We start from the raw sequence: 27,994 nt of genomic DNA, 5'->3' as shown, positions 1-27,994 counted from the left end.
TCTCTCTTTTTGCTGGTGTCACAAAATCAGAACAAAGTACTGTATGAGTAGCAGCAGAGTCTAATCTAGAGAGCCATGTGAAGCACATCTTAAGAGAAAAATCTGTAACAGCACACAGGGAATCAAAGACTTTGGGGAACACATCCACTAATCACCTTGACACCAATCTCAGATGATCCCTTCATCTCAAGGCAGCATTTTCAGTGAGAGCAACATTTCCAAGCGACTTCTTTCCAGAATCAGCTTTATGTGACTTTCTTACCTGGGTTATTGACAAAGACACTGGTGTAAATGTTTGTGAATCTTCAGTCATTTATTTTTTGCTGTTGCTTGGAAGGTTCTCATTTGTCACTATCCAATAACTGGCCCTATTAACAGCACGATACTTTATGCTGAAAAATGGCGTTAAAAGGAACTGAACACAAAAAAAATCTGCATAACATATACACAGTTGAATTATACCGTTTAATTTTCATACAACCTCTTACATTGCAAACAAAACAATTCTTAAAGTAATTTTTGCACATACTTCATTTACAATAACATGGCAGTTCAAATATAATATTTAGTTTAATTTTACAAAATTATAAAATTTTACTGGACATATATACACAAATATACTGTAGGTATATACAAACATAGATAGAAAAACAGCTTTTGTCTATTTCTCTGGTTGGACAAGGACAAGAAATGGCAAGAGCTAGCCCTGCTAGCTGTTTGTATAGACACAACAGGCACTCACTCTCACACAAACAGACGCTTGCACACAAAACTTGTTCGCAACAAGCATCTGTAGCTTTAGGCCTGGCAACAGTCTACTCACAGTCTAACACCTCAAAACTTTTCTGTTACAAATTTGACCAAACAGATTCAGAATTCAGGAACATCACCTTCCACTTTCAAACCGTCCAAGCTCCTCCTCCATTTCCACTGTGCTGTGGGCCAACATGGGGCACCTTGCTTAAAAGGCACTAGTTTATAAGCAGGCTCTCATTCCAAACCTCAACTTTTCCATTTGCAAGCTGCTCTGCCACATGCTGGGATCCATCAGGAGAAGGACCTCACTTTGGGCTTTGTCCCTTTGCCACAAGTAGGGCAATAACATTAAGAGCATCTCGGGTGAAGAGGAGCAGGGCACTTTGGGTGAATTTAAAACGCTTTACTGTCCCTGAACAGGTCGATGCGCAGGGCCAGCTCCTTGAAAGAAGGGCGCAAACCAGGGTCTTTGTCCCAGCACTCCTCCATGATTTCATGTATCTGAAAAAGAGTAGGACACGAACAAATAAACAAACAAACAAACAAAAAACTACTGGTAGTGATTTGATTCCTGATATGGAAACGGAGTCATAACAATCCTCAGAAGGATTTCTGTTGATTTTCCTGATGACTAACAACAAAACTCTTGAATGTCTAAACTATTCTCAATGGGCAACTTGTTGAAGCTCAAACTGAACTTAGAATGGGGAAAAAGATGATTTAAGTGACTGTGAATGTGGCACAGCTGTTGATGCCAGACAGGCTGGGATTGTCACACACCTGCAGAAACCACTGGTAGTCATCAGTGCTTCCCTCAGCCTCCTAGTAGGCACATCTATGGGATCAATTTCAAACTCCTATGCTGCTTTGTACTCAAGTTATAACATTCACAGCCACAACCACAGTGTACCCATTAGGGCTGGGCTATATCATACCGTTCACGGTAATACCGGTGTAATTTTGGGCAACGATAGGAAAATGAAATATCGTGATAGAATATGGGTAAAACGCGCATGCGCAGTGCCTATGTTTACATACGCACATGGCGGTGACGCAGAATGAGAAGAGCGAAAGTGGATTGTTGAATGAAACGGATGAACCAGAAGTGGTTTGTAAAAGTGCTGCAACTTCAGTGGTGTGGAACTGGTTTAGCTTTCGTCCGTCAGATACACAACAAAGCACTATTTTTGGTAGCGCATGCTAGCCGGTCGTCGTTATTACCGTGTTGTTTGGAAAATACGACAGTGCCCCTTATAATCCTGTGTGCCTTATGTATGAATTCTGGTTGTGTTTACTGACCTCGAAACGATTTTATGTGTTAGACGGCGCTCGAAAATCTGTCAAATGTTTTAGTACGACTTTGCTAAGCTACGAAGCCGCACCGCTTGATGGATTGTCGGAGCATTACGGCAGGAGCCTCGGGGAGTGATACGTACTGTGCTTCAACATAATATTACCGTATTGTGTGTGTGTATAACCTCTTTTTAAGTTTTGTGGATATTATACATGGTTATGCTGAGGATATGCCGGCCAGTTTCCACTGGAAATGCCTTTTGGTTAGATTGTCAGCAAGGAATTTGCACTGTTACATTTTTATATAACTTTAATGCACATAAAAAACAGCTACTTGTTTAAGTGAAAATACATTGATGGGGTTTTTTGCACTAATAAAGTTGTGGAGTTGTAAAGTATTTTGTCTAGTGTCAATTATATCGTCAGTTATATCCTTATCACAAATTTTCAAATGTATATCGTGATAAATATTTTTGGTCATATCGCCCTGCTCTAGTACCCATTTTGTAATAGTAGCTCAGAGCATGATAAGACCACGTTACAGAGTTCTAATGATGTCAAACTCATTCCCCTAACATGACTGAGTTTACTGTAAGAATTAGGCCAACCACGAAGGCAAAAGGGCATACAACCCAGTACTAGGCAGGGAGTACCTAATAGAGTGGCAGAGAAAAGCATGACTTCAATTTAAAGATACAATTGCTTGATGTGTAACTAAGCAACTACTTGGGAATAAAGCCGTCCAATCAGTTTGTCTATGTTCTGGTCGAAATTTGTTAGGGCTGATAACTTGACAAGAAAAACAAACAACCCCAAAACAAAAGAACAAACAGCAGAGCACGATGATACCTCTGTAGGACATCCCAGGGGTTGAGGCAGCCTGCTGCCTGATTTGAGGAGCTCAATGAGGTGATAGACAATCAGCTGTCCTTGCTTGTCATTCCCCATCATGGCCATGAAAACCTGAGCAGGAGGAGAGGAAAAAATGTTTCAAATAGCTTGGCTTTCACCATATGACTTAAGCTAAATAAAACTTAAGCTCTTGAGAAAGCGCAAGAATATCCTTACAGATAAAGCAAACTGAAATCTAATCTAAGACTAGGCATGACTGGAACCAGCCTCTCCTTTACAAAATATAAAGTCACTTAGTGAATCAACAAAGTATAACTAAAATATAAAAAATACACTTAAACGTCTAATAATTTTAATGATTAATTTTAATAAAATAATGTCCCCCCCCCAAGAAAAAAAGAATCCTATCTCGGGCTCTCTGGAAACAGACGCTCTACCTGGAAAGTGCATTTATGTGCACACCTCGACTCAGCGATGCTTCAGGTGAGGGAGGGAGAAACAAAAAGAATGCTGCTGCAAAGCTTTTAACTAAGACACGAAAAACTGGGAGCCAGTTCATTACACTGGCTCCCAGTACATTTTAGAATTCATTTTAAAATCTTGGTGCTGACTTTTAAAGCTTTGAATTGTGATGCCCCTGCCTACATTTCTGATCTTTTAGAACCCCACGCTCCCTCTCGCAGCCTGAGATCATCTAATCAAAGGCTGTTGGTAGTCCCACGAACTCGTTTTAAGACCAGAGGTGATAGATCTTTTAGAGCAGTGGCCTCCAGGTTGTGGAATGCTCTCCCTCCATTATTACGTTGCCTTGATTGCATTTATTCTTTTAAAAAGCAGCTTAAGACTCATTTATTTAGATTGGCTTTTAATTAGATTTGTGCTGTATGTTTGATTATTGATGTATTTTATGTATTTCTGTTTTTATATTACTGTGAAGCACTTTGTGGTTTTTATCCTGTGAAAGGTGCTATATAAATAAATTGATTTGATTTGAAAAAGAGCCTCTTTTTTTCCTGGAGCAGTCAGATAACCTTTCAGTTGTTGTCAGGGTTCAAATGTTATGATTTTTTGTTTTTTTTACAGAGTATGAATCACTGCATGATGTTAAAGGCATGCATTCTCCAAAAGACACATGCTGACAGGTCTGTGAAGACGTATTTGTTCAGTTGTTCAGTTGGAGGGGGTTCCTTCAAATTTATTTAGCATTTTTGTGTTTGAAGGGATTTCCTGGCTCACAATGAGCCTTTGGCGATGACTAAATGCTATTGTAAAAATGCTCTGTCTTAATAGATTAAAGGAATTAACTGAGTTCATTTTATTTCACTCAAGCTGGATATCAAAATAACCAAGTTTAGACAGTAATATACTCACTCACTACTCACTATCATAAACAAGCTAACTAGTTAACTCAATAACTGATGGATTAAAACTAACAGCATGTGTTCCAGTTTGTTTTATTTTGTTTGGTTTTTTTTTTGCTGTATAGGTGGAGAGAAAAAGACCTCTTGATGGGGTTAATTTTTGCATTTTTTAAACAAAATGTCTTCCAATCTGTTTCAGATTGTTGACGGGGCCACTATCAGCATACTCTTTCCCCCTTGGACACCTACTAGTAGTAACTCTTATATAGCTTACTAGGGCTTCACTTGGAATATATATTGGCATAAAAGAAAACAAACCTCCATGAATGATTATAAATTACTTTTAAACGAAAACTTTATTTAAACACAGATATAAACCTGAAACTCTGCCCTATGCATTTATGAAGGGGATTAAATATGATTGCTCCATTTTTCCAGGCATATGAAAACTCCTTGAAAACTAATGTTTAGTTTGGTCAGGTGTAAAATTAAAAAAACAAAATACATATCTGATATGTGTGCGTTCTGAACACCATCTTATGTATTGTGTTGTACCTGTTACTTCAAAACAGCAGACTAGCTCATTTCTGTTAGGTCTGAAAGAAAATCTGAATTCACAAAGATTTTGAGGCGATTTCCACACACTCCTTTTTCAACATGAGAACCTTTTTTAACCGATGTTCCTACAAGCTATGAAGTTAACCTGAAGGGTGTGACTCAAGGATTGTCCAGGTGTGAGTCAGGTCACAACACTACTCCACTATTAACTAGAATAAAAAAACCACTATGGTGCAATGCCCAAAAGACAAAAGGCAATACTGCCTGCTAAAAATGGAATGTTGATCTGTTTGTTAGATGTCAGGGTGCAATGAGTGGATTTTGGTAATGCACACAGAGATGTGCTCTTAAAACTCTAAAGTTACTTTCTTTTTTCTTTCTATACACACATAAAAACTTGAAATGCACTGTATGTATGATGTATTACTTACTGCAGGAGGACTGCAGTTCTTGTCACTGTGGGTGAAGAGCTCATAAAGTACAACTCCAAAGCTCCAGACATCCGACGCCACAGAGAACTTGCTTTCAGTCAAAGACTCGGGGGCATACCTGTGAAGCAGCACACCAGGTCACCAGATTTCTCTGAAGTTAATTTATAAGGCTATACTAAACTAAAAATAGAGAAGAGGATCACAGTTAAATTCTAAAAAACAAACATATTCTGACCAGAATATGGGGCTCTCTCCAGGATCCTTCACCATGTAGTAGTCTTTGTCCTGAGGCAGGACTTTGGTGAGGCCGAAATCCCCGATTTTTACTCTGAGTTCGCTCTCCACTAGGATATTTCGTGTTGCCAAGTCTCTATGGATATACCGCTTACTTGATAGGTACTCCATACCCTATGTAAAGATGTAACAAAAACAAACAATTATATTTTATCACTAGTTTAACTGGTCAGAAAAACGAACAAACAAGGGACAAACTGGCCATGTCTGCAGTACCTTGCAGATCTGAGAAGTGTAATGGACAAGCTTCTGATGCTCGATTCGCTCTCGGTTTTTTATGAGGTAATCTCGCAGACTTCCAAAGGGAAGATATTCCATGATGAGACGGAGGTTTCGTCGACCTGAAGGAAGGAAAATTTCCAAAATACAAAATGCTCATCTGTAACCGAATTGTAGGAGGACATAATGAAGCCACACTGGGGGGAGGATACTAAGAAATATGTATGTAGAATTATTTTTTCCATTCCCACATAAGATAAAAAAGTAGAAAATGTTTGTACCATGCATTTAGTTAATGAAAATGTAAAACAGCCTGCTTACTTTGTTTCTGTAAGAGAAAAACCAAGCTACAGAGACGTTGATCAAAAGTACCTGCACTGTAGCAAACACCCTTGTACTTGACGATGTTCTCATGCTGAAGAGATTTTAGGATCTCGATCTCCCGCTCGAAGTCTCGCATGTGCTCTGCGGTGCTGTGCTGAAGTTTCTTCACGGCCACGACCTCTCCGGTGTTGTCCTGCAGTGGGTCATATCGACACATCTCCACACTGCCAAAGTTTCCCTTGAACAGAAGAACAAATAATTGAGCCGTCGTTGTTTATTCATAGTTTGATTTTTAATTGTACTGTATCCTTTTTGAATGCACATTTTGTTCAAAAATACCTCAACTTCCACATTTATCATACCTTGCCCAGCTGCTGTAAGAATATGAGGTGTCTCTCTTCAAACTGAGCTGGATCCTGATTGTCAAACCCACCAGATGCCCACGCAGAGCCCACTGTCCTATTTGGCAGGATGTCACTGTCCACGATCAACTCATAGTCTGGGAAGAAAGAAAGAAAGAAAGAAAGGAGAAAACTCTTGTGTCTGGATGGAAAAGACATTGGACTTGTCTGGCCTCCCCAGGCATGAATCATAGTTGAGGGATAATGGACACTTGTGAAATCTCTTTTTTTGTCATCAGGATCATGTAAAAACCAGCTGTGAAGTGGAGGGGTGAGTCTGACAGTGAAACTGCAGGCAGACCGACCCCAGGGTAAATACTACGGATGACCAAGATTTAAAAAGAGACTTAATTTTGCATTCAATATGACCCACTTCTATGAAACCGGAAGTTTGTTTTATTTTTTGCATCCACAGCTATATCCATCTGGTGGCCTTCAGCTAGAATCCAGATTTAAGGCACTTCCACATTATTTTTTTTTAATGTTGTGACCCAGAAGATACTACATTCATGTTTCTGGTTATGTTTTTACAACTTCAGTTTAGTTTTTGAGGCGTCTACCAACCTGGTGTGAAGAGGCTGTGGAGGTCACGGATAACGGCACGAAACGTAGGCCTGAATGTGGGCTCATAGTCCATGCAGCTAGAAATCAGATTAGCCAGTTCAGTCCACTTTGGTGCAGGAAGCTGGTGGTGATCCATGTAAAACAGGGTTTTCTAGGACAGAAAATTGGGGATTAATGCCGGTGTGCAGATGCAGATGGAGTGACTTAAAGCAACTCTTCAATTAGCATGCATTTATATGGAAACAATATATATGAATATATGTTTTACATGTTGCCACTCAGCTTTACCTTGGAGTTGTCTAGTGTTGCTAAAGGTTTATCACCACCACTGCAGATTTCCCACAGTGTAGTGCCAAAACTCCACTTGTCAGCAGCCAGACTCAGTTTGGCAGGGTCCTCAATACATTCAGGGGGCACCCAAGGGATCCTCTCAATGAGAACTGATTACAGACAAAAACATTTGACCTTCCACTTTTAGCTCTTCACTTACCAAATGCTTGCAGAACAAGACAGCAAATAACTCATTTTAGCTCTGTTTTTGTAACAAAAAAGTAATAAAGCTCACTGCAGTTACATTAATATATTAACTAGCTATCTACTGCCCCCTGCTGATCTTCGACACAACGGACAAACTCACTTTCTTTGGGCAGGACAGTGATGCTGATACCAGGATCACTTAGTTTGATGAAAGGTGGGTTCCCAGCCCTCCGATCCTCTTCTCTGATCAGGAGAACATTTTTTGCACACACATTCCCATGAACAAGATGTTTTTCTTCCTACAGGAACAGAAAAGAGAAGCTATCACACTTTCTTATTAACAAAACACTTCCTATGTTCTTACATTTATTTTTATAATGTACTTTAGTTTTAAAGTTTCACTTCTTTTAAAAAAAAATGTTTTCAGTACTAAACAGCTGTAAGCAACAAAGAAATCTATATTTATCAATATTTTAGCAATGACATGACCTAAAATGAAGCGGCACATATTTTCATACCAGGAAGTTCATGGCCCAGGCCAGCTGCTTCGCCACTTCAAGCTTCCACAGAAGGTTAATAGAGTTCTTGTTTTTCTTCAAGTAGGTGTCCAGTGAGCCGAATTTCACATACTCCTGAACCATGATGTCTGGAAAGAAGTTTTTAAAAAAAATAAATACAATGACTTAAAGATGTGGGAATTATGGTTTGTACAGTACAGCGATTTATAGATTTATTACAAAAACCAAATTCAGGAACTGAATGTTTCTAACAGAATCTCAGATGGGCTACAGCTCGGTTTTACATTACAATCAGTTTAGATACATGTTTTTAATATATACCCACTGAGTATATATAAAGAGTGGCTGTCACTTATCAGTCAGTGTGTCCTCGTCTTAAAGCCTCAATCTTTTTTCCAGTCGTCATCTTAACATAACAAGTAAACAGATCTGGTTTAAAAACTCAGCGACATTGCAGTCATACGGCAGCGGCTTGTTAACATTTTCTAAACGACCATCATTTAGAAAATGACCATCATGCTGTACTCAGAAACAGCTGGCGATTGACACCATAAAGCCACTGGTCAAGTGTTTAATGATGTCATAGCTTATGAAAGCTATGAGGGTAGCTTTCCTTTAGCCCAAAGTCCAACCAGGTCCAAATGTACTCCCCACAAACACTTTCACTTAAAACCTTCACAGTGGACTTCTGGCTGTTAAATAAACATGTTGACTCTTGAAGATTTACACAACCAACAAAACCTTAGTTTACATTGAAATATTTACTGATTTCTTAGCTCAGCAAAAACGGGTTTTGGCATTAAAAAGTTCTGTATTAGTATTACTAGTACTACTAATCAGTACTTGGTTGTAAGTACTAATTAGTATTAACGTTAAAGTCGAACGACAAGATCATGTGTAAGATGTGGGAATTTTGGCGACTGACCCCGTTGCATATGGATTTCTGGGACTACCTTTCTCAAGGATGTATGAACAGCCAAGTTCAGCCGGTCAAGATTGTGGTAAAGCATGGTGCATAGTTGGCACATTAGGCTTAATGACATGGCTCAAATTGTTTGCCAAATAAATAGGTACTGAGACAACTTACTCTCTTCTCCACAGACACAAACGCCGTAGTTTAGAATAAGGTGTACGTGAGACAACTGGCTCATCATGCTGGCGGCTTCAAAGAACGACTGCAGGACAAGAAAAAAAAAAAAGAAAATATATATTTGTTTGCTGATGGAAAAAATACCCCCAAACAAAACTATATTACGTCAGTGTTTTAGCTATATTTGTCTAACAAAACCTAAGATAAGCTCCAATATTACTCCAAGAATACCTCCTACTCTAAGGCTGTGCAATGAATAATCAAATTAAATTTAGGGCTTCCAATGATTATGATCTTGTTTTATCTTGTTTTTTTGTCTTTCCTTTACAATGATGCACTTCTGCCCCTTTCTAAAAAAAAAAAAAAACCAACCCCAAAACCAGAAAAAAAAAAAAAAAAAAAAAAAAAAGTGACTCAAGGCAACAAAATAAAAAAATTAAAAATAGATACCCTCTCCAGCAAACAGTCAAAAAAATAGAGCCAAATGATGCTTTTATAAAGCAGGAAAAGCTTATGAAAAGAAGTCACATGGCTCCTGCTTGAAATTTCCACCGTTAAAGAGTTCCTTAAAATATGCCAGTAAAGGGACTCAAGAGCGGTGGTGTAAAGTTCCAGTGTTTAGGCTGATGATCTAAAGCACACCACAAAATGAATTCAACTAACTACCAGTACTAGTCAAAGCCTTTGTTATGCCCCCCGACGTAAATATAATAGAAAATCTGGGCAATCACACAAATTTACAAAAATCAACGCCTCTGTAAGCAAAACATGCACAAAAGCCACAGACCTCAGAGAAGTTCCTGTGGGCCTGGTCCAGCACTTTCATGACTACTTCCGTTTGGTGCTCTCCATAGTCTCTCAGCTCCTTTCGAACCCCTTTAAAGATCTTCGTAAAAGTCCCTTGACCGAGACTCTCCATCTAAGAGAAAGATCATCATTGTATAAAAACTCATAACACCAGCACATTTAACTTAATGGTGAAAATATGGAGGGTATCCTATAAAGGTATAGCAATTCAATACTATAACATAATAATGCTGAACATTAGAAACATTCATGTAAAGAATGACTGGATAAATGAGGGCATACAGACATATTAAACGCTCTGAACATGTAAACTAAGCTTACAAATTCCAGATCTTCTTTCCTGATCTTGTGAAACACCATTTGACTGATGTTGTGTCGATGTAGTGATGGGGACAGTGGCACTTCTGAACCTTTGTTGCTCCTGCACACGAGGAGGCACGACTTTTCTGTTATTGGAAAGAAAAGAAAACATACTTTCAAGTTTTACTCGTTGGCACAGCCTCTACCTTAACCAAATCTCACAGTTTCTCCATTAATATTGAAAATTCCCCCTTCCTTCCACGCAGGTAAAGAGTTTGGGTGTTATACTTGACAGTACTCTCTCATTTCAGTCTCACATTAATTACATAACCCGGTCTGCATACTTTCACTTACGTTTTAGGTGTATTCATAACCTTGCCCCTCCTTATCTCTATGATCTGCTTCATATTACCACAGTTTCCCGCTCTCTCAGATCTTCATCTGCCACTCAATTTGTTGTTCCTTCTGCTCGGCTTATCACTATGGGGCACAGAGCTTTCAGTCGCTCTGCTCCTCGGCTGTGGAACTCACCTCCTTCAGCCTTAAGAAATATAGATTCCCTTCCCTTATTCAAGTCACAACTCAAAACCTACTTGTTTAAACTGGTTTACTCGCTTTAATACAGATTTTACTTGCTGTCAAATCGTGTTTGGTTTTTTTGTTGTTGTTTTTTTTTAATTTTGTTTGTGGTTGTATTTTGCTTTTTTTTTGTATTTTAATTCATTAGAATCTATTTTAATCTACTGTTTTATTGACGTCTTTTTCTCTTTGTAAGGTGACCTTGGGTTTTAGAAAGGCACCCTCAAATAAAATGTATTATTATTAAGAAACTATTTACTAAGTATCCTGCAATAAAATGTAACAATCCAACTGAGAGAGAAGCACGGGAACTGATGACAAAGACTCGAGAAGTTCCATGCTGTGTTTCTTCATCAGTTTCTGGGAAAAAGACTTGTGGTAGAATTATGAAAGCAGACAAAGACCGAGGCACCTTTGAGTCATCCTGCCTGGTAGTTTGTGTTTCGTGCATTTTTCTTCTGTAGTATAAGATTGCTAGAAAATCAAATTTAGTACTTTTGTGACCTTTACAGAATAAAGAACACACACAACCTCATTTACAGCTTTTCAAAATGCATGGCAAATGTGACATGGACATTTCATTTGGTACTCCACAAAAACATACAACAGAATAGTTTACATGGGGAAGTTGTTTTCAACTGTTCTACATTAAATATAAAGTTTAGGGTTTTTGCACACAACTAATGACAAATACAGAAGCAAAAGCTAAGACTATGAAATCAAGATTTACAGCCTAGACACCAGCAACCTCGTGGAAACTTGTAGTCACTAGGGAAAAAAAAAAAAGTGTCCTCCCCAACCAGTTTACAAGCGGTGAAGTCAGTCAGAAAGTGGGTGCTGCACCAAAAACCTCATTGTGCTTGCTTTGGTGCCAGCAGATTCCCATGATCACCTCTAGTTTGTGTGGACTGTGATATCTCTGCAAACACTTGCCATTTAAACTCCGAACAGTACTAAAAACACAAGCAGTGCAACATAAACTGGAAATGAAAAACAGTCACCTTTGATAGTTAATGTTGTACCTGTGCTGCAACGAGCACACCTCAAACAGTGCAACTTTTACTTTTTACCGAATACACAATATAGTGTACGCTACTGACGTGTAACACAGACGAGCCAAAGATTGTTTTCTTTACATACTTTTTTTTTTTTTTTTTTTTTTATGTATACATTTTAAGTATACATACTTAAAATGAGTATAACACTTGAATGTTTCTTTTGAATCCTTTGTCTTAACTTGTAACAAGCCAATATAATGTCTTGATTCATGCTCAACCGGCCAGCTAAATAAATCCCAGAACGTTGATTCTGTTCATCGGAAAGTTGCATTTTAAGTGGGAGAAACACTCCACCAAGTCACAAAATAGAATCTACTAATCACAAACTATACAGTTTCACACACACTACCAAGGCTAGTTGTGTACTGAATTGAAAAAACAAAACAAAACAAATGTCATCAATGATCACAGGCACCAGCCTGACCATCCCTGCCCAATACATTTGTTAAATTTATTTAAATTTCCATTGGTTAGAAAGAACTAATGTGTTAACTTATAAACGAATGCGAAGAGATAGAGTCATTATCCTTTCAGGATACAGTACATTTTCCATTCATCACAATTTGTGGAGTTTACAGACTCCACAAAATCCTTCTGATGCAATATCTACCATCTGTGCTCTGCTAACATGCACCTAAATTGGACAAATCCAGATTCTGTTAGTTTTACCTTTGGATTTAGGAGGGCAGCACTTGCTGAATTGGAAAATGATGCTGTCTGAGCGCACTGTTTCCTTCTGGTAGCAGCTGAGCAGTTCTTGCAGACTGCTGAAGTTTCTTTTGGTTCCACTGAGGTTGAACTCTCCACTTGCAGACCTGGTGATCTGGCAGTGCTTGTGTTCTATAGCATCATACACCTGGCAAACGCAAAGAGGACACCAAATTAACCATTTCAATGATGAATTTAATGTAAACCTAGAATCCTTTAATCATGAAAGACATCACAATAATACAATACAATACCAGAAAGAATTAGTAGGTATTAATAAACACATACTGGTGCATTTCAACAACAAATGTGATAACATGACAAAAGTTAATCTAAAAGATAAATATAGAATGTATGAAAGTTACTTACCTAGAAACTAAAAATCTAGCCAGCCAATTTGCCAGACCAAACCCACTCATGGACTCTTATGTCACATTTGGGCAATACACACAAACAAACAAACAAAAAAATGAAATGAAAGACCACAACTGAGTGTCACCTACCTCAACGGGGAAAGTCAAAAAGTATTTGTTGAAATCTTTTGGGCTACATCTCAAAATGTACAGTCCCCGTTTGTTTCCAGACTTCTGAAGCCAATTAACTGCAAACTCCATTCTACAAGAAAAACAACAAAATAAAATTGATGGAGGAAAATGCAGTATTACCAGTTAGAAAGCCTTTATTGACATCATATTTGGGATTCAATACAAGTGGGATATATAAACTCCAACTGCCAAAGGAATCTGTCTACATTTTGGCCACATTACTAAACATTAAATAGGAACACAATAGTATAAACATTTTAAATACCCATATTTATTTATGAGTGTAAAACACCTAAGTGTTTGTTTTAGTTTAGTCTAACCTAAAACAAACACACTTCCAATAAAAGCATAATGCAGGCTCAAATTGCAGAAATACCGTATTTCCCGGACTACAAAGCGCACCTAAATATTAGCCGCACAAGCTAAAATCAGGGGAAAATCCTGTTTTGTACATACATTAGCCGCACCTGACCAAAAGCCGCAGGTGTTTCAATGTTGACTTATCATATGTAAGAGAATATGCACAAAGGGAATTGTCAGGAAAGAGATGGCTGTTTGGAGACATCACTTTTATTAATATTTTGAAAAACAAGTTATGGGTACATATTTGCACATGTAGTACATAACAGTAACCTACAGCACACCAGAAAAATAGATTCGGACTACCTTTTAGGCTCAGGTGCAGTGACACAGCTTTAACAAGAAGAAAAGTCAGTCATTCACCACCATCTTTCTCTTCTTCCTGCGCACTAAAACCACCAAAGTCCTCTTCTCCAGTGTCGGATACAAACAGGCTCAGGATGGCTTCGTCATCCACTCTTCTTCTCTCCTTCGTTGTCACTTTCAAAACCAAAGAAATCCTCATTGTCAGTGTCAGAGTCGAACACCCTCAGAAGGGCCGTGGCGGTGTCCTCCTCTCCATCATGCAGCAGTCCAGCCCTTCAAAATCCGTTGGTGATCGTGGATGTTTTCACACTTTTCCACGCTGTCAGAATCCACCGGTGGAGTTGGGCATAACTTGCTTTTTGGGCATAACTTGCAAGTTTATCGCCGCTCATCATCCACGCCTCCCGCTGAATGCGTAGCGCTACTTTGAAGTTTGTTTTTCGCGCTACTTCGTACGGCACTACGTTGCCTGGCGGACGGACATGTGACTAACATACCACTCTTGAACCCCGATCCTTCCGCCAGGCAACGTAGTGCCGTACAACAGCGGAACACACAAAACAAATCGTCTTACGATATGACAAAAATCACGGACAATCCATAGAAAAGCCGCACCTGACTAAAAGCCGCAGGGTTCAAAGCTTGTGCAAAAAGTAGCGGCTTATAGCCCGACATTTACGGTACTCATATTTAAACATCTAGGAATTATCTCACACTCTCTTTCACACACACGCAAATATATTATTACCATTTGCTGTTAAACTGACAATTTAGCATCAGCCAAAAACCTGCGATGACAGAAAATTTAAAAAAAAAAAAAAAAAAAAAGATGACAAAAATATCAATATTCATGAAATTATCCATCCATCTGTTATAGTCACACACACACACACACACACACACACACACACACACACACACACACACACACACAGTTGTCTCTGTCTTTCTCATTAACAGCATAATGTAAATCTAGACTGGGAAACAGCTTTGCTAATGTGCAAGTGTTAAACTTACACATGCTCAGTGTTGCATATGCTCTGAGTTTAATGACCGACTCTGAAACATTGTAGACTGGTGAAAGTGGTAATGTTTAAAGATTATACATGTAAAGAATTAACTGAGAAAACACTTGTTGAGCTGAAAGGAGAGGAGCGGTTTTTGTAGAAACAAAGAATAATATATAGGTTTGCCTTTTTGTTTTAGAGACTGGCTGTTCTGTCAGTCTGATTTAAAAAGTAAACTGACAAGGACAGTTCCCCATAAGATGATATTAAGTGGTTTTACTTCTTTGATCACCCATATCTACAAAATACAGTACTGTGCAAAAATCTTGCAGCCACCCCTTATTTCTGAATATTGTGTTTCTAAGGAGCCAGACTTTCTTGTAGATTTTGAAAATGGTCTCCAAGATTCTGAAAGTGTTTCAAAGATTTCTTTGAACATTGGCTGCTTTTTCACTCATTGACAGTGTTGTCTTTGTATCTAACAATTTCAGAGGAATGTTTTTTTTGTTTGTTAGGCCACTTAACACTGACCAATGAATCACTCAAACATAAAGGCCAGTAACACAAGGGGTAAACCACTATTCTGCTCACACATAGAGGACAACTCAGAAAATAACCACTTTTTAATTGAATCATTAGGCACTTTCTTTCGAGCAGCCTGTGGTGTGAAGTGTATCATTAAAACTTTTGAAGAACTTCAAAACCTTGCTTTAAAGAATTTTGAGGTCTTACAGCCTTGACTTAAACATAAATAAATAATCTTATTAAATACACACACACAGTCCCCACTGCTGCATAGGCCTAAAAGTCCTCAGTGAGATCATTAACATTAACTCACTCAGGCTATAGTCTACGAAATGGTTTAAACGTCAGCCACCTCCTCTGCATGGATGACATCAAGCTGTATGTCAAGAGCAAACAAGACATCAATTCATTGATCAACACCACTAGGATCTACAGCAACATTTGAATGCCATTCAGGCTGAAGAAGTGTAGTCGCATCAATCGCCAAATATGTGCAAAGGTTTAAAGCAAGTCTTGAGGATGAACGGGAAGAACAAGATCTAGGCAATCAATACCTATGCCCAGCTGGTGATCAGATACCCTGCTTGGATAATAAGCTGGGCAAAGTAGAAGATGGAAGCCACTGACATCAAGACAAGAAAGCTTGTTACTATTCATGAAGGTTTCCTGCATGGAGGGAAGGTGGGCGAGGAACAGTGAGTGTCAGAACCACGATCAAGCATGAAATAGCAAACATCCATGAGTTCATCTGGAAGATGGCTACAACTACTCACATGCTTAGTGAATACCTCAGGCAGCAGAAACCCAAGCAAGAACAGAAAACATCATGGAAGGAGAGAACCCTACACAGCATGTATCACCGCCAGATGGAAGTGGAAGCTGATATCTACTAATGGATGGACAAAGCTGACTGAAAGACTACATAAAGGCACTAATCGTGGCAGCACAGCAATTAGACCTGATCACAAGATCCATAGTCTGCTGCACCAAGTTGCAAGATGCTAGCAGGCAGGGCATATACGGAACGCCATAACCAAGTGGCTGGCATAGTATACAGGAAAATCAGAGTATGGCCTGGAAGTCCCAACGTCAAAATAGGGTGGTTGAGAATAACCGAACTAAGATCCTGTGGGAATTCCAGATAGAGACAGACAAACTGGTGATGACTAACCAACTGGACAAGCAGAGGAACAAGGCCATTAGGGCTGGGCGATATGACCCAAAATTCATATCTCGATATTTTTTAGCTGGATGGCGATATAAGATATATATCTCGATTTTTTTTTTAAAGCCATAAGTTAAGAACAAAAAGAGAGTTCTTAGTCACACTGTGTCCCAGATGTCACACGGGCACTTTTATTTACATACAGCGTAGATGTACATGAAGAAATTACTCAAAAATAAATTATCAGCATTTATTAAATAATCATGGTCCATAAATAAAAAGAAAATGTTGTTTTTGTGCATAACAAAAAGCTCACAATTGTGCAGTCAAAATGTAAACTAATAGACGCTGAGCATAATAACAAAGAGACAGATTTCACAGCTGCACCACGTCTCTGAACAGGTGCCATTTGTGGTCCTTATACACACACAGTACGTATCACTCCGCGAGGCTCCTCCCCGGTAGCCGTAATCCTCCGACATCAAGCCGTGCAGCTCCGTAGCTTAGCAAAGTCATATTAAAACATTTTTTGACAGATTGCTGAGCGCTGTGTACCACATAAAATCGGTTCGCGGTCAGTAAGCACAACCAGAATTCATACATAAGGCGCACTGTCGAGTTTTGAGAAAATGAAAGGATTTTAGGCCGTGCAGCCCCTCCGGGCTGCATGTCGTTAGCGCGGTTAGCTCGTTAGCGTGGTTAGCTCGCTAACACGTTGACGCCGTCCAGCTCTACTAGAGCTCCAAAGCCTCTAGTAGAGGACCCAAGCTTGAAGGATAAAGACTGCCCACAAGGCAAGTGGGAAATTTTATTCACCTATATAAATGAATAAAACATCAAATACATCGTGTTTTACATCATTCAAGCTGGATTTTTTTAAGGGGGAAGTTCTTACACATGTCGATGTTACAATATAATATTTTACATACGTGATTGGACCGTGGCAATGAGAAGATATGGCCTCAACCAGCCTAGGGGGAGCCACTTCTTTACAAAGGTAATGATGTGCATCTGTGGTCAGTCGATAGTAGCCATCAACGAGGGACACAAAAGAGAGGGCTTCAAGCAGGCTGGGGAATTCCAGTTCCTAAAATATCAAGAAAAATGTAACAGACCACATCGTTGATTTGTGTCACACAAACCAACAAAGAAATGTGAATTTATCGGTATATTAAAAGGCATGAGTAGACACTTAGGTGATGGCTGTGGTGAGAGTCTACAAAGAAATAGATTTATAAGATGAAATTACCAGATTCTTGCCATCTTGCTTGTTAATGGTAACCACCCGACTCTCTGCAGTGCCGTCTTTGTTGGCCTGTTTGATGCTGATGTTGGTGACATCAGGGAAATCACACAAGGTCTGTAGTTCCTGGCAAAACAGTGTAACATAGGAACTTAAAAGAAACAATAGTTGGGTTGCGGTCACGTGGTTCTGATGACGTGCGGAGGCAGCGCGATTTTTGAGTGGAGGGCGGAAGTAAACATGGAGGACACTGTGGAGAGTCAGGAGAGCAGCTATTGTGCAACTTTAGACCCCGTTTCTCGGGAGAGATATAAACAGATAGTTAAAAAATATATCGGATGTGATCCGTATTCTTTGAAAATGTCCGAATACACCACAGAAGTAAAGGATTTGCCTACTATCGAGGCTGTGGATATCACCAACTACTTGGTCCTCCAGACTTCTTACTACACTAGGCAGCAAATGAAAGCTTTCAAGAGTCTGGAGGCGTACAATGTTTTTGTCAGCGGGTGGGTCCACAACCTTGGAACAAAACGTCTCCGTGATGGATACAGTTTGGTGTTTGCAAGGGTGAGTGTTTGTTCTTATATTGCTTTATCTTAAACACGCTAACAGTTAGCGGTAGCGGCTTTAACGTCAACAAACATGCCACATCCTTAGGACTTCGTTAGAGTGACAGTTGTTTGTTTCAAGGTAAACCATTCTCAGAGGTCTAACGAGACACCTCTGAAGACTTGGGTAATTGCAAAGGAGGATGGAGAAGTGATTGCAGCTCATTGCAATTGTATGGCAGGGTTAGTAGCCTAATTAAGTAGGCTCAAATCCGGGCTCTCAGCCGTCTGTTGCATATCCAAAATCGCCTCTGCACATCGATGCTGTTCTGCCTTAAGCTTCATTCTTTTCTCTCGTTTGAGAACTGATTCCGATCTGGGTTTTCGTTCGTAGCCGAGATTGACCGTCGGAGCCCAGTCCTCCGACTCTTCGTCATCCAAAGCACTTGGACAGCCTATAGTCCCAATCAAGTCAATATTAGACTACTAACTTAAAAGCACTAAGTAAACGAGAATGTAACGACAACCTAATGCTAATAAGTTCGTTTGCAAACATAACATTACCTCTGACGAAGTGGTCGCTGCAGACACGGGCATTGGCAGACTCTGCTCCTCCCGACTGTAAACGTAAATTTAAAATCCATTTTTTCCTACGTTTTTCGGTTAGAATTTTCCATTTTTCTCCTCTTCGTTGGGCTATTTTTGGTACCCTAAAATACCGTTTATCAGTTTCTCGGGTCGACCTACTGGAGCATCCGTAAACACAACAGGACATAGGCATTTTGCGTACTGTCTGTCTGTGATTTTGCGCTTATCTTTTTCACTTCCGACCGCCAGTCAAATTTCGCGCTTTACGTCGACGTCACGTCTACGTCAAATGAAACCTGGCTATTACTACAATAACAATTCAATGCTGCATTAAGGCCCTTTTACAAAGAAAGCAGCATGTGCTGCACTGACTGATACCTAGGTGGAGTTGATAGTTTAAATCTGTTTTCTCAGAATCTAAACACTTGTTTGTTACCTCAAGGACTATCAAAAAAGATGTTCCAGTGAAACGTCAGTTTCTTTATCTTCCAAAATATACACTAACACAGTAGTACTCATTGTACCAACCTGTTCCGAGTCCTTACTCAACTCCCGACACCACTGTATGCCAGTATCTGCTGCCACCAGGATGATGCGCTGGACGCCTGATGGCTCCTTGACCTGGAAGGTCTCTGTATAGAAGGACTTCTCCAGAGACTCCATGCTGATGAGGTACTTAAGCTTAAGGTCACGAACTGTAGTCCGACACTGGCTAAACTGCTGGATAAAGCGCTTGAAGCGGAAGCGGATGCGTTTACGTGTCAAGAAGTTGCAGTCCTGGATCTGAGCTCGCATGTCCTTTGGCAAGAAGGACTTGTAGCTAAAAGAGATTCAGTAAATTCTCATGTCAGCGTGATATGCCAAGTATCATGAATCCTTTAAATGTCTCACAAAAAAAAGCTCTGCACTTCCACATATTTTGTACAAAATTATAAAATAAAAGATAGCAACACAAATTTAAAGAGTTGTTCTTTGATGTTTCAAGTTCAAATACACTAAATGGACAAAGGTTTTGGCCAACACCACATAATATTATGACCACAAAATGTTCACTTGATCAAGCATCTAGCCATTCAGTCTGCCTTTACAAACATTTGTAATCAAATAGATGGTTCTAAAGAGTTCGCTGATTTCCCATTTGGTACTTTACTAGGATGTCACCATCGCAATAAGTTTGTTCTTAAACATTCCATAATCAACCTTATGTAAAATTATTGCAAAGTGGAAGCATTCAGAAATCATGACAACTCAGTCACAATGTGGCAGACAGCATAAAGCTATAGAGTGAGGTCAGTGAGTGTTGAGGTGCTGTAAAAGTCACAGATTCTCTGCTGACTCCATAAATGCAGAGCTCCAAACCTCAGCAAAAACTCTGCGCCAGGAGCTTCATGGTATGGACTTTCATGGTATGGACTTTCATGGTATGGACTTTCATGGTATGGACTTTCATGGTATGGACTTTCATAGCTGAGTAGCTCCTGTATGTTTAACCTCCTAAGACCCGAAGTCTTCCATGACATGCATTTTTAATTTCTGTTTGATATTTGGGCATATTGGGGCCCGATGAATGTAAAAACAAAGAATTACCAGTTGTTGGGTTTTTTTTTTTTACCTTATTTTTGTTTTTAAGAAAAATAAGAGCCACATATGAGGATATTCGTTTAAAATTTCGATAGAACAGTAGCAGTATAATTTCCTCGTAAGTGGATATCAGGCACCTGTAGAGCAAAATTGAGTATTTTGGTCTAAATAACCCAAAATGTGTGGTCCACATATGTGAACACCAGGTCCTAGGAGGTTAAGTCTATAGGTGCCTCAGTAATTATGTTCACCTGGTGCAAATTTGCCAAATTCCTTTCACAGCTGTTTTTGTTAAGGCAAGTCAGCATTATTGATGCACAACACGAGTGAAATCAATTAGTAGCAGTGAAACAGATAAAACCCATAAAAGCAACTCTAAGTACCTTATAGAGTGATATATATCAAGAGGCGACAGCTGCTTTTCTTTGGCTGATCTTGTCATGTCAAGTACAGCCAAACCAAGGCACTCTTCTTGTGTCTCATGGGAGTTGGAAAACTTCACCAAGCCATTCAGATAGTCATTCCTCCACTGCGATGAGAGAAAAATACCAATCATTGTTAGTTGTATCTGCTAACGTTCAGGTGAGTGTACTGCTGTCTGTCCATATTTTCAAGTCTACCGTAACTCAACTTAAGTAATTCCTGTATACCAAGTGTAGGGCTGTTCGATAGAACAATATAAAAACAGTCTATCGTTTCATTTTACGCTATCGTTTGTTTCGTGGTGTCGCAAAATAAACTGCTTACGGCAATATTTGTTTCATCGTTTTGGCACTTGGTCACTGTAGTGGCTATATTAATTTCTTAAAGTTCTCTCTCTCTCTTATATTTAATATAACCACACTATGGACAGACAAGCGCCTGTTTTCTTAACGACGGTAAAACCATCGCGTGTCTGCTTGTTTATTTTCTACATAAACCTTTCACAATAAAGCTCAAGATCCTGTTGAGACTTTTCAAAATAAACTGAATCACGTGAAAGAGTATGCAGATTATTTACAGATGAAAAGCAAAAAAGAGCCGTCAGGTGCTAAAAAAAATAAAGCTTAGCCTCAATCGTTAGAACAGGCTTTTCCCCGCAGCACACGTGTAATAAATACTCACAAAGAAAACGGCGGCCGTTACAACTTATGTCTAAAAATGTATCGTTTCATGCATGTTAAAAACACTCGACTCCAGGTACACGACGCCCAGCTGGAAACAATTCATGCAAGTCGAGCTGCCCGAGATTCACAGAATTTACAGAAAATGTTACATTTTTGTGATTTATATCGTTATCGGACGCTAGATGTCTTATATCGGGATATGAGATTTTGGTCATATCGCACAGCTCTAAGCAAGTGTGACAGTTTTTAATTAAACCAACAATCTCAGGATATGCTCCTATTAAAGCACACAAAAGACTGATATTTAAAATGGGTATGGACCATACAATCACTACCAGGCTTACAAACAATTGCCTCATTTTTTGTAAGCTCAGTTATGGTGTTAATCCAAAGCAGGCAATGCTATCCGTGTTCAGTAATGTGCAACAATAAATTTAAAATTAATTCAAATTTATATTTTTATTGATCACAGCCTCATGTCAAGGTTCTTCCTCCCATTCTCTTTGCCTTGTTTTTTTTTTTCCCCTATGTACAAATATTTCTCTGTCACCTTCTGACCCTAACAGTTTAGAGAAAAGTTAGGTACAACATAGGTTGCTTGCAGTGACTGGATCAAACACTGATTATGCAGGGTGGCTCTTTACCACAACTGACCAATGAATGAGCTTCCCGTGAGGCCCTCTGGCGTCATATTTGCAGCTCTTGTTTTGACTGTAATAAGAAGCCAGTGTGAACACTAAACAAGAGCAAAACTACAAGATAACGTTCAACCCTTTTTTTTAACATATGGCATTGGGCACCAATTACAAACTATTGTTATTGTGTCTTCAATAAAACAGTTTTTTGTTATTACACCCAACACTGAAAAAAGGGTTTATTAAAATGACAGCAAATTCTAAAATTCAACAATGCCCCCTCATTTTGGTCTTGCCCTTTTACAAATTATCAACTTTCTTGTCAGAAGCACAGACTGTAAGCTGACTAGACCACAAAGAGTTTAACATATCCTATAAATGAACGCAAGCATACAGAATAGCTTTAACGGCTGCAAACACACTAACATATTTAAATGACCTCTTGGGTGGTACTTCATCTCTCCCTCTTAGGGTTTTGCCGGGCCACCACGACAGACTTCCATCGCCATAATTCCACATAATCCTAAATTCATGCAGAGTTCAACTTCAGCCACATTGTAGGCTTAAACTATAACCATTCACCTACCCTGGAAATATTTCTATTACATTGTGGTCACTATACATTACATTTTTTTTAATTGTTTTAACTGGCTGTACAGTTTCGAGGACTCTTCTGATAAAGTTTACTGCACTTGTCACTTTCTTTCTTAAATAGATATTTTTCATTTGTTTAATGTTAAAAAAAATGAACTGTATATAACACAATTTCATTCTAAACAAAGCAAAACAAATGCAAGTACCCAATGCAGAGTAATATTTAAATAAACCTGTGAATTTCCAGCAAAAACATACAGTAGCAGGTACTGGTTTTGTTATTGATCCTTACTGGTACCCTAACTGTACCTTTCAATAACAGGATTTTTCTTTGTCTTACTGACTTAATTAATAGGCCTTAAATGCCAGTTACATTTCTGGACAGTGACAGAAGAGAAATATCTGTGAAATGCAAGTAAGGAACTTGCTTTCACGTTAGGTTTCATAGATGCAGAGGGGTAAATTGCTGTATACAAATGCTAACACTACAGTCACATCTCTCTCTTTCGTGTGAGGGAGATAATGAGATACACTGAAGTTGCCAGATCAGAGAGAATAGAATAAAATACACCAGTATCTTAGTTTCTTATTCATATCTTTATATGTATCCCTGAGTAATGAGGAAAAAAAAAAATCATTTAAACATGTGACCTAACTCATAATCTACCAAAGTCATAGCTCTGCACTTCAAGGATAAAAGCTGCTATTTTTTAACACGTTGTCTACATTACTGGTAATAAATGCTGCTCTTGAATATTTTTGTTAAATTAACCTACATATAAACAATCAACTTCTAACCTATTTGGGGTTTAGGTGAGAGCATTTACCTGAAAGAAGAGGTACGACATTACAAAGTCATCAATGACGGGGCTTTCTGAACCTTTTGTGACTCCGTATCGATAAGCCCTGGATGCCCCACCACTATACCAACCAGGGAAGTAGTACCTGTGAAAACAGGTTAGAAAGAAAATGCAGAGAGTCATTAAGACGTTTTCATTTTAAATCTCAAAAAGACACAAGAGAAATTGCAGAGGCAAAATAAGATATGCTACCGTATTCTGAAAAACACATCTTCAGATGCAGTCTCATCAAGCTGGAAGATGTGGTTGGGTGAAAACCACAAGTGATCCTGCTCTCGGAAAAGACCAAAAAGGCTGCAATAAAGTGGTGATATACCTACAGTGACGAAAGAATGAGAGGGCACATTATGTTCTGTAAACTTGGATTATATTCAATTAGGTAACTAACAACAAATGAATGCTTTATTTAGAGGGAGCTCTGAGGACTATGCCTCAGGATACATAGAGTAAAAAGTGAAAAAGGTCAATAAGATTGTCTAAAATGTCATTTGTGTTTGTTTTATCATCAGATGCACAATGCACAGGTGAGTGTAGTCCCACTCTGCAAAGCCATACTGTTGATGAATTTTACCTCTTAAAAAGAAAAAGAACACAGTACAAAGCTAAGCAACTTTATTTTTTCTTATCATTAAAGACAATAAAGGCAAAGTTTAAACACAGCATGGAGATGAGCGAACAAACTACCAATTTTTCTGTTATTAGGTTTTACTGTGGCCTCTTGATAACCTTATCTTGGGATCTATGCTCCAAGTTACAGAAAAAAAAACATGAATGGGAGTTCTTTATGGAGACTTGCACAGCGTGAGTACTCACTGCATGCCTTTGCCGCATCTATGCACAGCTCTTCAGCTACATAGTCCCCAGGTGGGTAGCTTAGAAAGCTGCCGTCGGCCACTCCCTGGTTGGTGTGATATAAATGAAGCCTTAGAACAACAGCAGCTGGTCTTGTGTCTGCAGATTCCCGATGGGCAGTCCCATTTTGGTGCGCCACTGGACATGTGTCTGTCACAGTGTCCATGGCTGGCAGGGAGGCCATCAACAGCATACAACCTTCAGTAATAATAATAGTAGTAAAGTTAATTAGTATAGAACCCATCAAAACCAGCATTACAAAATGTTTCCCAGAAACATAAAAAAAAGATATATATATATATATATATATATATATATATATAAAAAAGATGCATATAAAAACCATTTAACCATAAATTAAAACTGACAAAGCAAACAAAAGTGTACGTAAAAGAATGACTAGGATAGTGTGATTCCATTGTAATAAATAACTTAAAATTGACATAAAAATCTAAACATTAAAAGAATAAAATGAAAAAAAAATGTCTGTTAACATTTGACAGAAAATAAGGTTATTGAGGATAGTTGGATCAGTGGATTTTACTGGGAGAAAGAGCTGTCTGTCATCAGCATGGTAGCAAAACTAAATGCTATTTGACTAATGTGACCTACAGGTAGCACAACAAAAAAACAAACCCAGTACAGACCTCTGAGGGACTTCATATTTAAGAAAGGAGAACTACCAGTGAAACCAATGTTGTTGTTGTTGTTTTTAAATTGGTCAGATATGACGTAAACCAACAACTGAGCTTTCCCAGACATACCAACCCAGTGGCACAGGAAAATTTTATAGTCTACTGTAACAAATGATGCACACAAGTAGCACAAAAGGAGAACACTGACCAGAATCAGCAGTTTTTAAAATATTACTTGATAATCTAATAAAGACAGTAATTCGACATCTGTGACGCTGACTAAAACCTGAAAATTTTCAAAGATATTCTGAAATAATGTTTCACAGTGACTGGCATAAACTATGATAAAATGTTATGGCTGATGTAGGGGACATCATTAAAAGAATCAGGAGATACTATTTTTGGATTTTACGTCATTAATTTTATCACTAAACAACGTTTTTCACTAAACATGGTAATCTTACTAAAACTTGGCTTAAAAAGACAGTCACACAAAGGAGGTCAAAGTCAGGAATCGGGAGGAATACCAATGGTGGCTGGAAGCACTGATGAAAATTTTTGTCCTGTTTTCTCATTAAACGAGCATAAGCATACTGACACGACCTCTTTTGGCTCTTCGCTTGGAAAAAAGATATCAGACAGAATCAGAATCAGTTTAATGTGACATGTCAGCATACAGAATGATACAGAGTTCTTCTTTTTCGTCTCCTTTTTTTAAAGCACTCTGTGATAAATTCAATATTCTGATTATGGTACATGGAATGAACTTTTACATAAACTGTTATCAAACGTGTTGCATAAAGCTGAAGTACAGGGGAACCATTGTCAGGGCAGAAAGATTATAAAAGCTGTATATCTAATTCAACCAATGGCTGCCTTTACACGTAGAAGTCATTTTTTTGTCAATTACTTACACTTAAATAGTAAAGACTGTAGATATTAAAGCTCTAAAATGAGTACAATTTGCACTTTGCCACAACAAAGCAGCATAAGGAAATCGTCTTTCAAACAGCTGCTAATCCGCAAACCCCTACTGCTCTTGCCCTAATCAAATTGAGAGCTGAATTATGAGTGTTATGGTACTTCTTACAAAATTAAAACCTACTATAAATAGCTTATGATTGTGGGTTAAATAGGATGTATAAATAGGCCATTATCACAGTCCTGTGCTTATTTTATTGGACAACGAAAACACTAAACATCTTCAATTTAAAATAAAATTTGTTAATAAACTTCTAACAGCAAAGAAATGACAGAAATTAGCTCTGCTCAAGTGACTAGTGCTATAACAAAATAAGTGGAACTATGCTGGAGTATAAATAACTCCCTTTCCTTTGTCGTCACTTTTTGACATCACTGAATCAAAGCGGATGCAATTAAACTGAACAACAGGGAAAAAAAACAGCAGGAGTAACTTTTAAGTTCAGGTTCATATTGCTTAAATTGTGGACACTACCTTATACACAAATTCTGTTTAACTTTTTCTTGTGGAAGAATTTATAGATTCTTATTTGTTTTGACATTGATTCTGTAATTTTCATTATTGTTGACACTAAAAAAAATTTGCTTAAGAGCAACTGGAAAACAAGGCTGACTACAGTTAGACCTACCTACAAACGATTTATTTCAGAAAACATCAAGAAAGAAAAAAAAAGCAATACATGCTTGTTAAAGTTTCATTTACAGAAACTGCAACAGCTAACCGAAAACAAAAGCTCAAATTAAAAGGAACTAGAAAAAGTGAAAGCGCAGCATTTTTCTAGATAAATTATTTTTTTCCCCACTTACATGATTAATTTAAAATTACACTGGTTTGTAAGCAAAAGAAAAATACTTTGAATGCAGTTTGATACTTCCCAGAGAGAAAGAGGAAACCCATGACATTAGCTTTAATAAATTCTGACGTGCAAATACACTGAGCAAAAGGGGGTTTGGCTACATATACCATCTCCTATAATTTAAGACAAGGTTCTGCAATAATTGTTTCCTCAAGACTCCTAAATTTCTCTAACTTTTATTAGGATTACATGATACTACAGAATTTCTGGACGCGTAGTACATTAACCCAAATGTGACAGGTAGCAAAGTCACAAATCGATAGTGCGACTGGGCATATCCAGTGATATTTTATAAACTTGGCTTCAGAACAAAGTCACCAAGGCCATGATCTTGCGTGCTACCGTTAGCTATAGCTTCATTAGTTTAATTAAGCTGGCGCTAACAGCCAAGACACGCACCCATATTAGCTTAGATATCATGCAAATAAAGTATATAAATGCATTTAGCAACTCCAGTATTTAAAAGTGAACCGTACAACCATGTCAATGAACAATTTACGAGTGTAAACACTTACTTTGGTTGAGGGGCCAGACGTGCAGCTAGGTAGCTTTCTCCTAGTTACCTAGGCCAGCAGTGCAGCCAGGATGGGAAAGCTACTGCCAGACACTTCTGCTTCGGTTTTTGTAAGACCGGTTCTTGATAGCTGTCCGAATAAATAATAATTCATTTATGGCCTAAAGCCACTTGGAAATATTGTTTTTTCCATGTCGCACTCGGCTGGCTAACTCGCCACACAAGCTAGGCTACCTCTGGTCAGCCCAGCGCTACTCATATCACTCCGGAGGAACTTCAGTTGTTATCTTCACAATCTTCTAACTTCAGCCAGTGTTAACTCAAACAACGTCGCGCGTGCGTACGACTTGCCCGACAGCACGAAATTCATTTAAAGACCGTCATCTCTTTGTACGAGAACATTTGACGAGGGCTACATTATTGACATTAACTAGTGAACGACTAGCTACTTTCCCAGCCGTAGCTACAGCGAAACCAAAGCTCAGGCGAGTCAACAAGC

At 38.6% G+C, this 27,994-nt stretch overlaps 1 protein-coding gene across 1 annotated transcript; it reads right to left on the bottom strand.

Annotated features, from left to right (window-relative positions):
• Nucleotides 1-13: 13 nt before the first annotated feature.
• Nucleotides 14-27,994, bottom strand: jak2b (Janus kinase 2b). The gene is made up of 24 exons (XM_085426140.1): nt 27,497-27,994; nt 24,470-24,706; nt 23,849-23,972; nt 23,624-23,741; nt 20,845-20,990; nt 19,409-19,700; nt 17,748-17,867; nt 17,428-17,585; nt 13,094-13,205; nt 12,552-12,738; nt 10,267-10,391; nt 9,926-10,057; nt 9,136-9,223; nt 8,049-8,176; nt 7,691-7,829; nt 7,342-7,493; nt 7,054-7,204; nt 6,451-6,587; nt 6,137-6,326; nt 5,762-5,886; nt 5,487-5,659; nt 5,252-5,369; nt 2,899-3,012; nt 14-1,257 (listed from the first exon to the last, which is right to left on the bottom strand). Exons 2-24 carry the CDS (start codon nt 24,699-24,701, stop codon nt 1,150-1,152), a joined length of 3,369 nt encoding a protein of 1,122 aa, XP_085282266.1. The 5' UTR covers nt 24,702-24,706; nt 27,497-27,994; the 3' UTR covers nt 14-1,149.

This window comes from Rhamphochromis longiceps, linkage group LG12 (genome assembly GCF_057381845.1).
Source record: "Rhamphochromis longiceps isolate RC_006_pf linkage group LG12, R_longiceps_female_GT1.1, whole genome shotgun sequence".
In the NCBI taxonomy this organism is placed as follows: domain Eukaryota; kingdom Metazoa; phylum Chordata; class Actinopteri; order Cichliformes; family Cichlidae; genus Rhamphochromis; species Rhamphochromis longiceps.
This window is presented reverse-complemented; position numbering and strand designations above follow the sequence as displayed.

What these genes read in the sequence shown, in the direction of transcription:
- jak2b (XM_085426140.1), bottom strand. Translation starts at nt 24,701, where the DNA reads ATGCTGTTGATGGCCTCCCTGCCAGCCATGGACACTGTGACAGACACA. An exon ending in TTTTGACTTTCCCCGTTGAG is followed by an intron (nt 12,739 to 13,093) that starts GTAGGTGACACT and finishes TGCGTTTGCCAG; the next exon opens with GTGTATGATGCTATAGAACA. An exon ending in GGAGAGAGCCCCATATTCTG is followed by an intron (nt 5,370 to 5,486) that starts GTCAGAATATGT and finishes GCTGCTTCACAG; the next exon opens with GTATGCCCCCGAGTCTTTGA.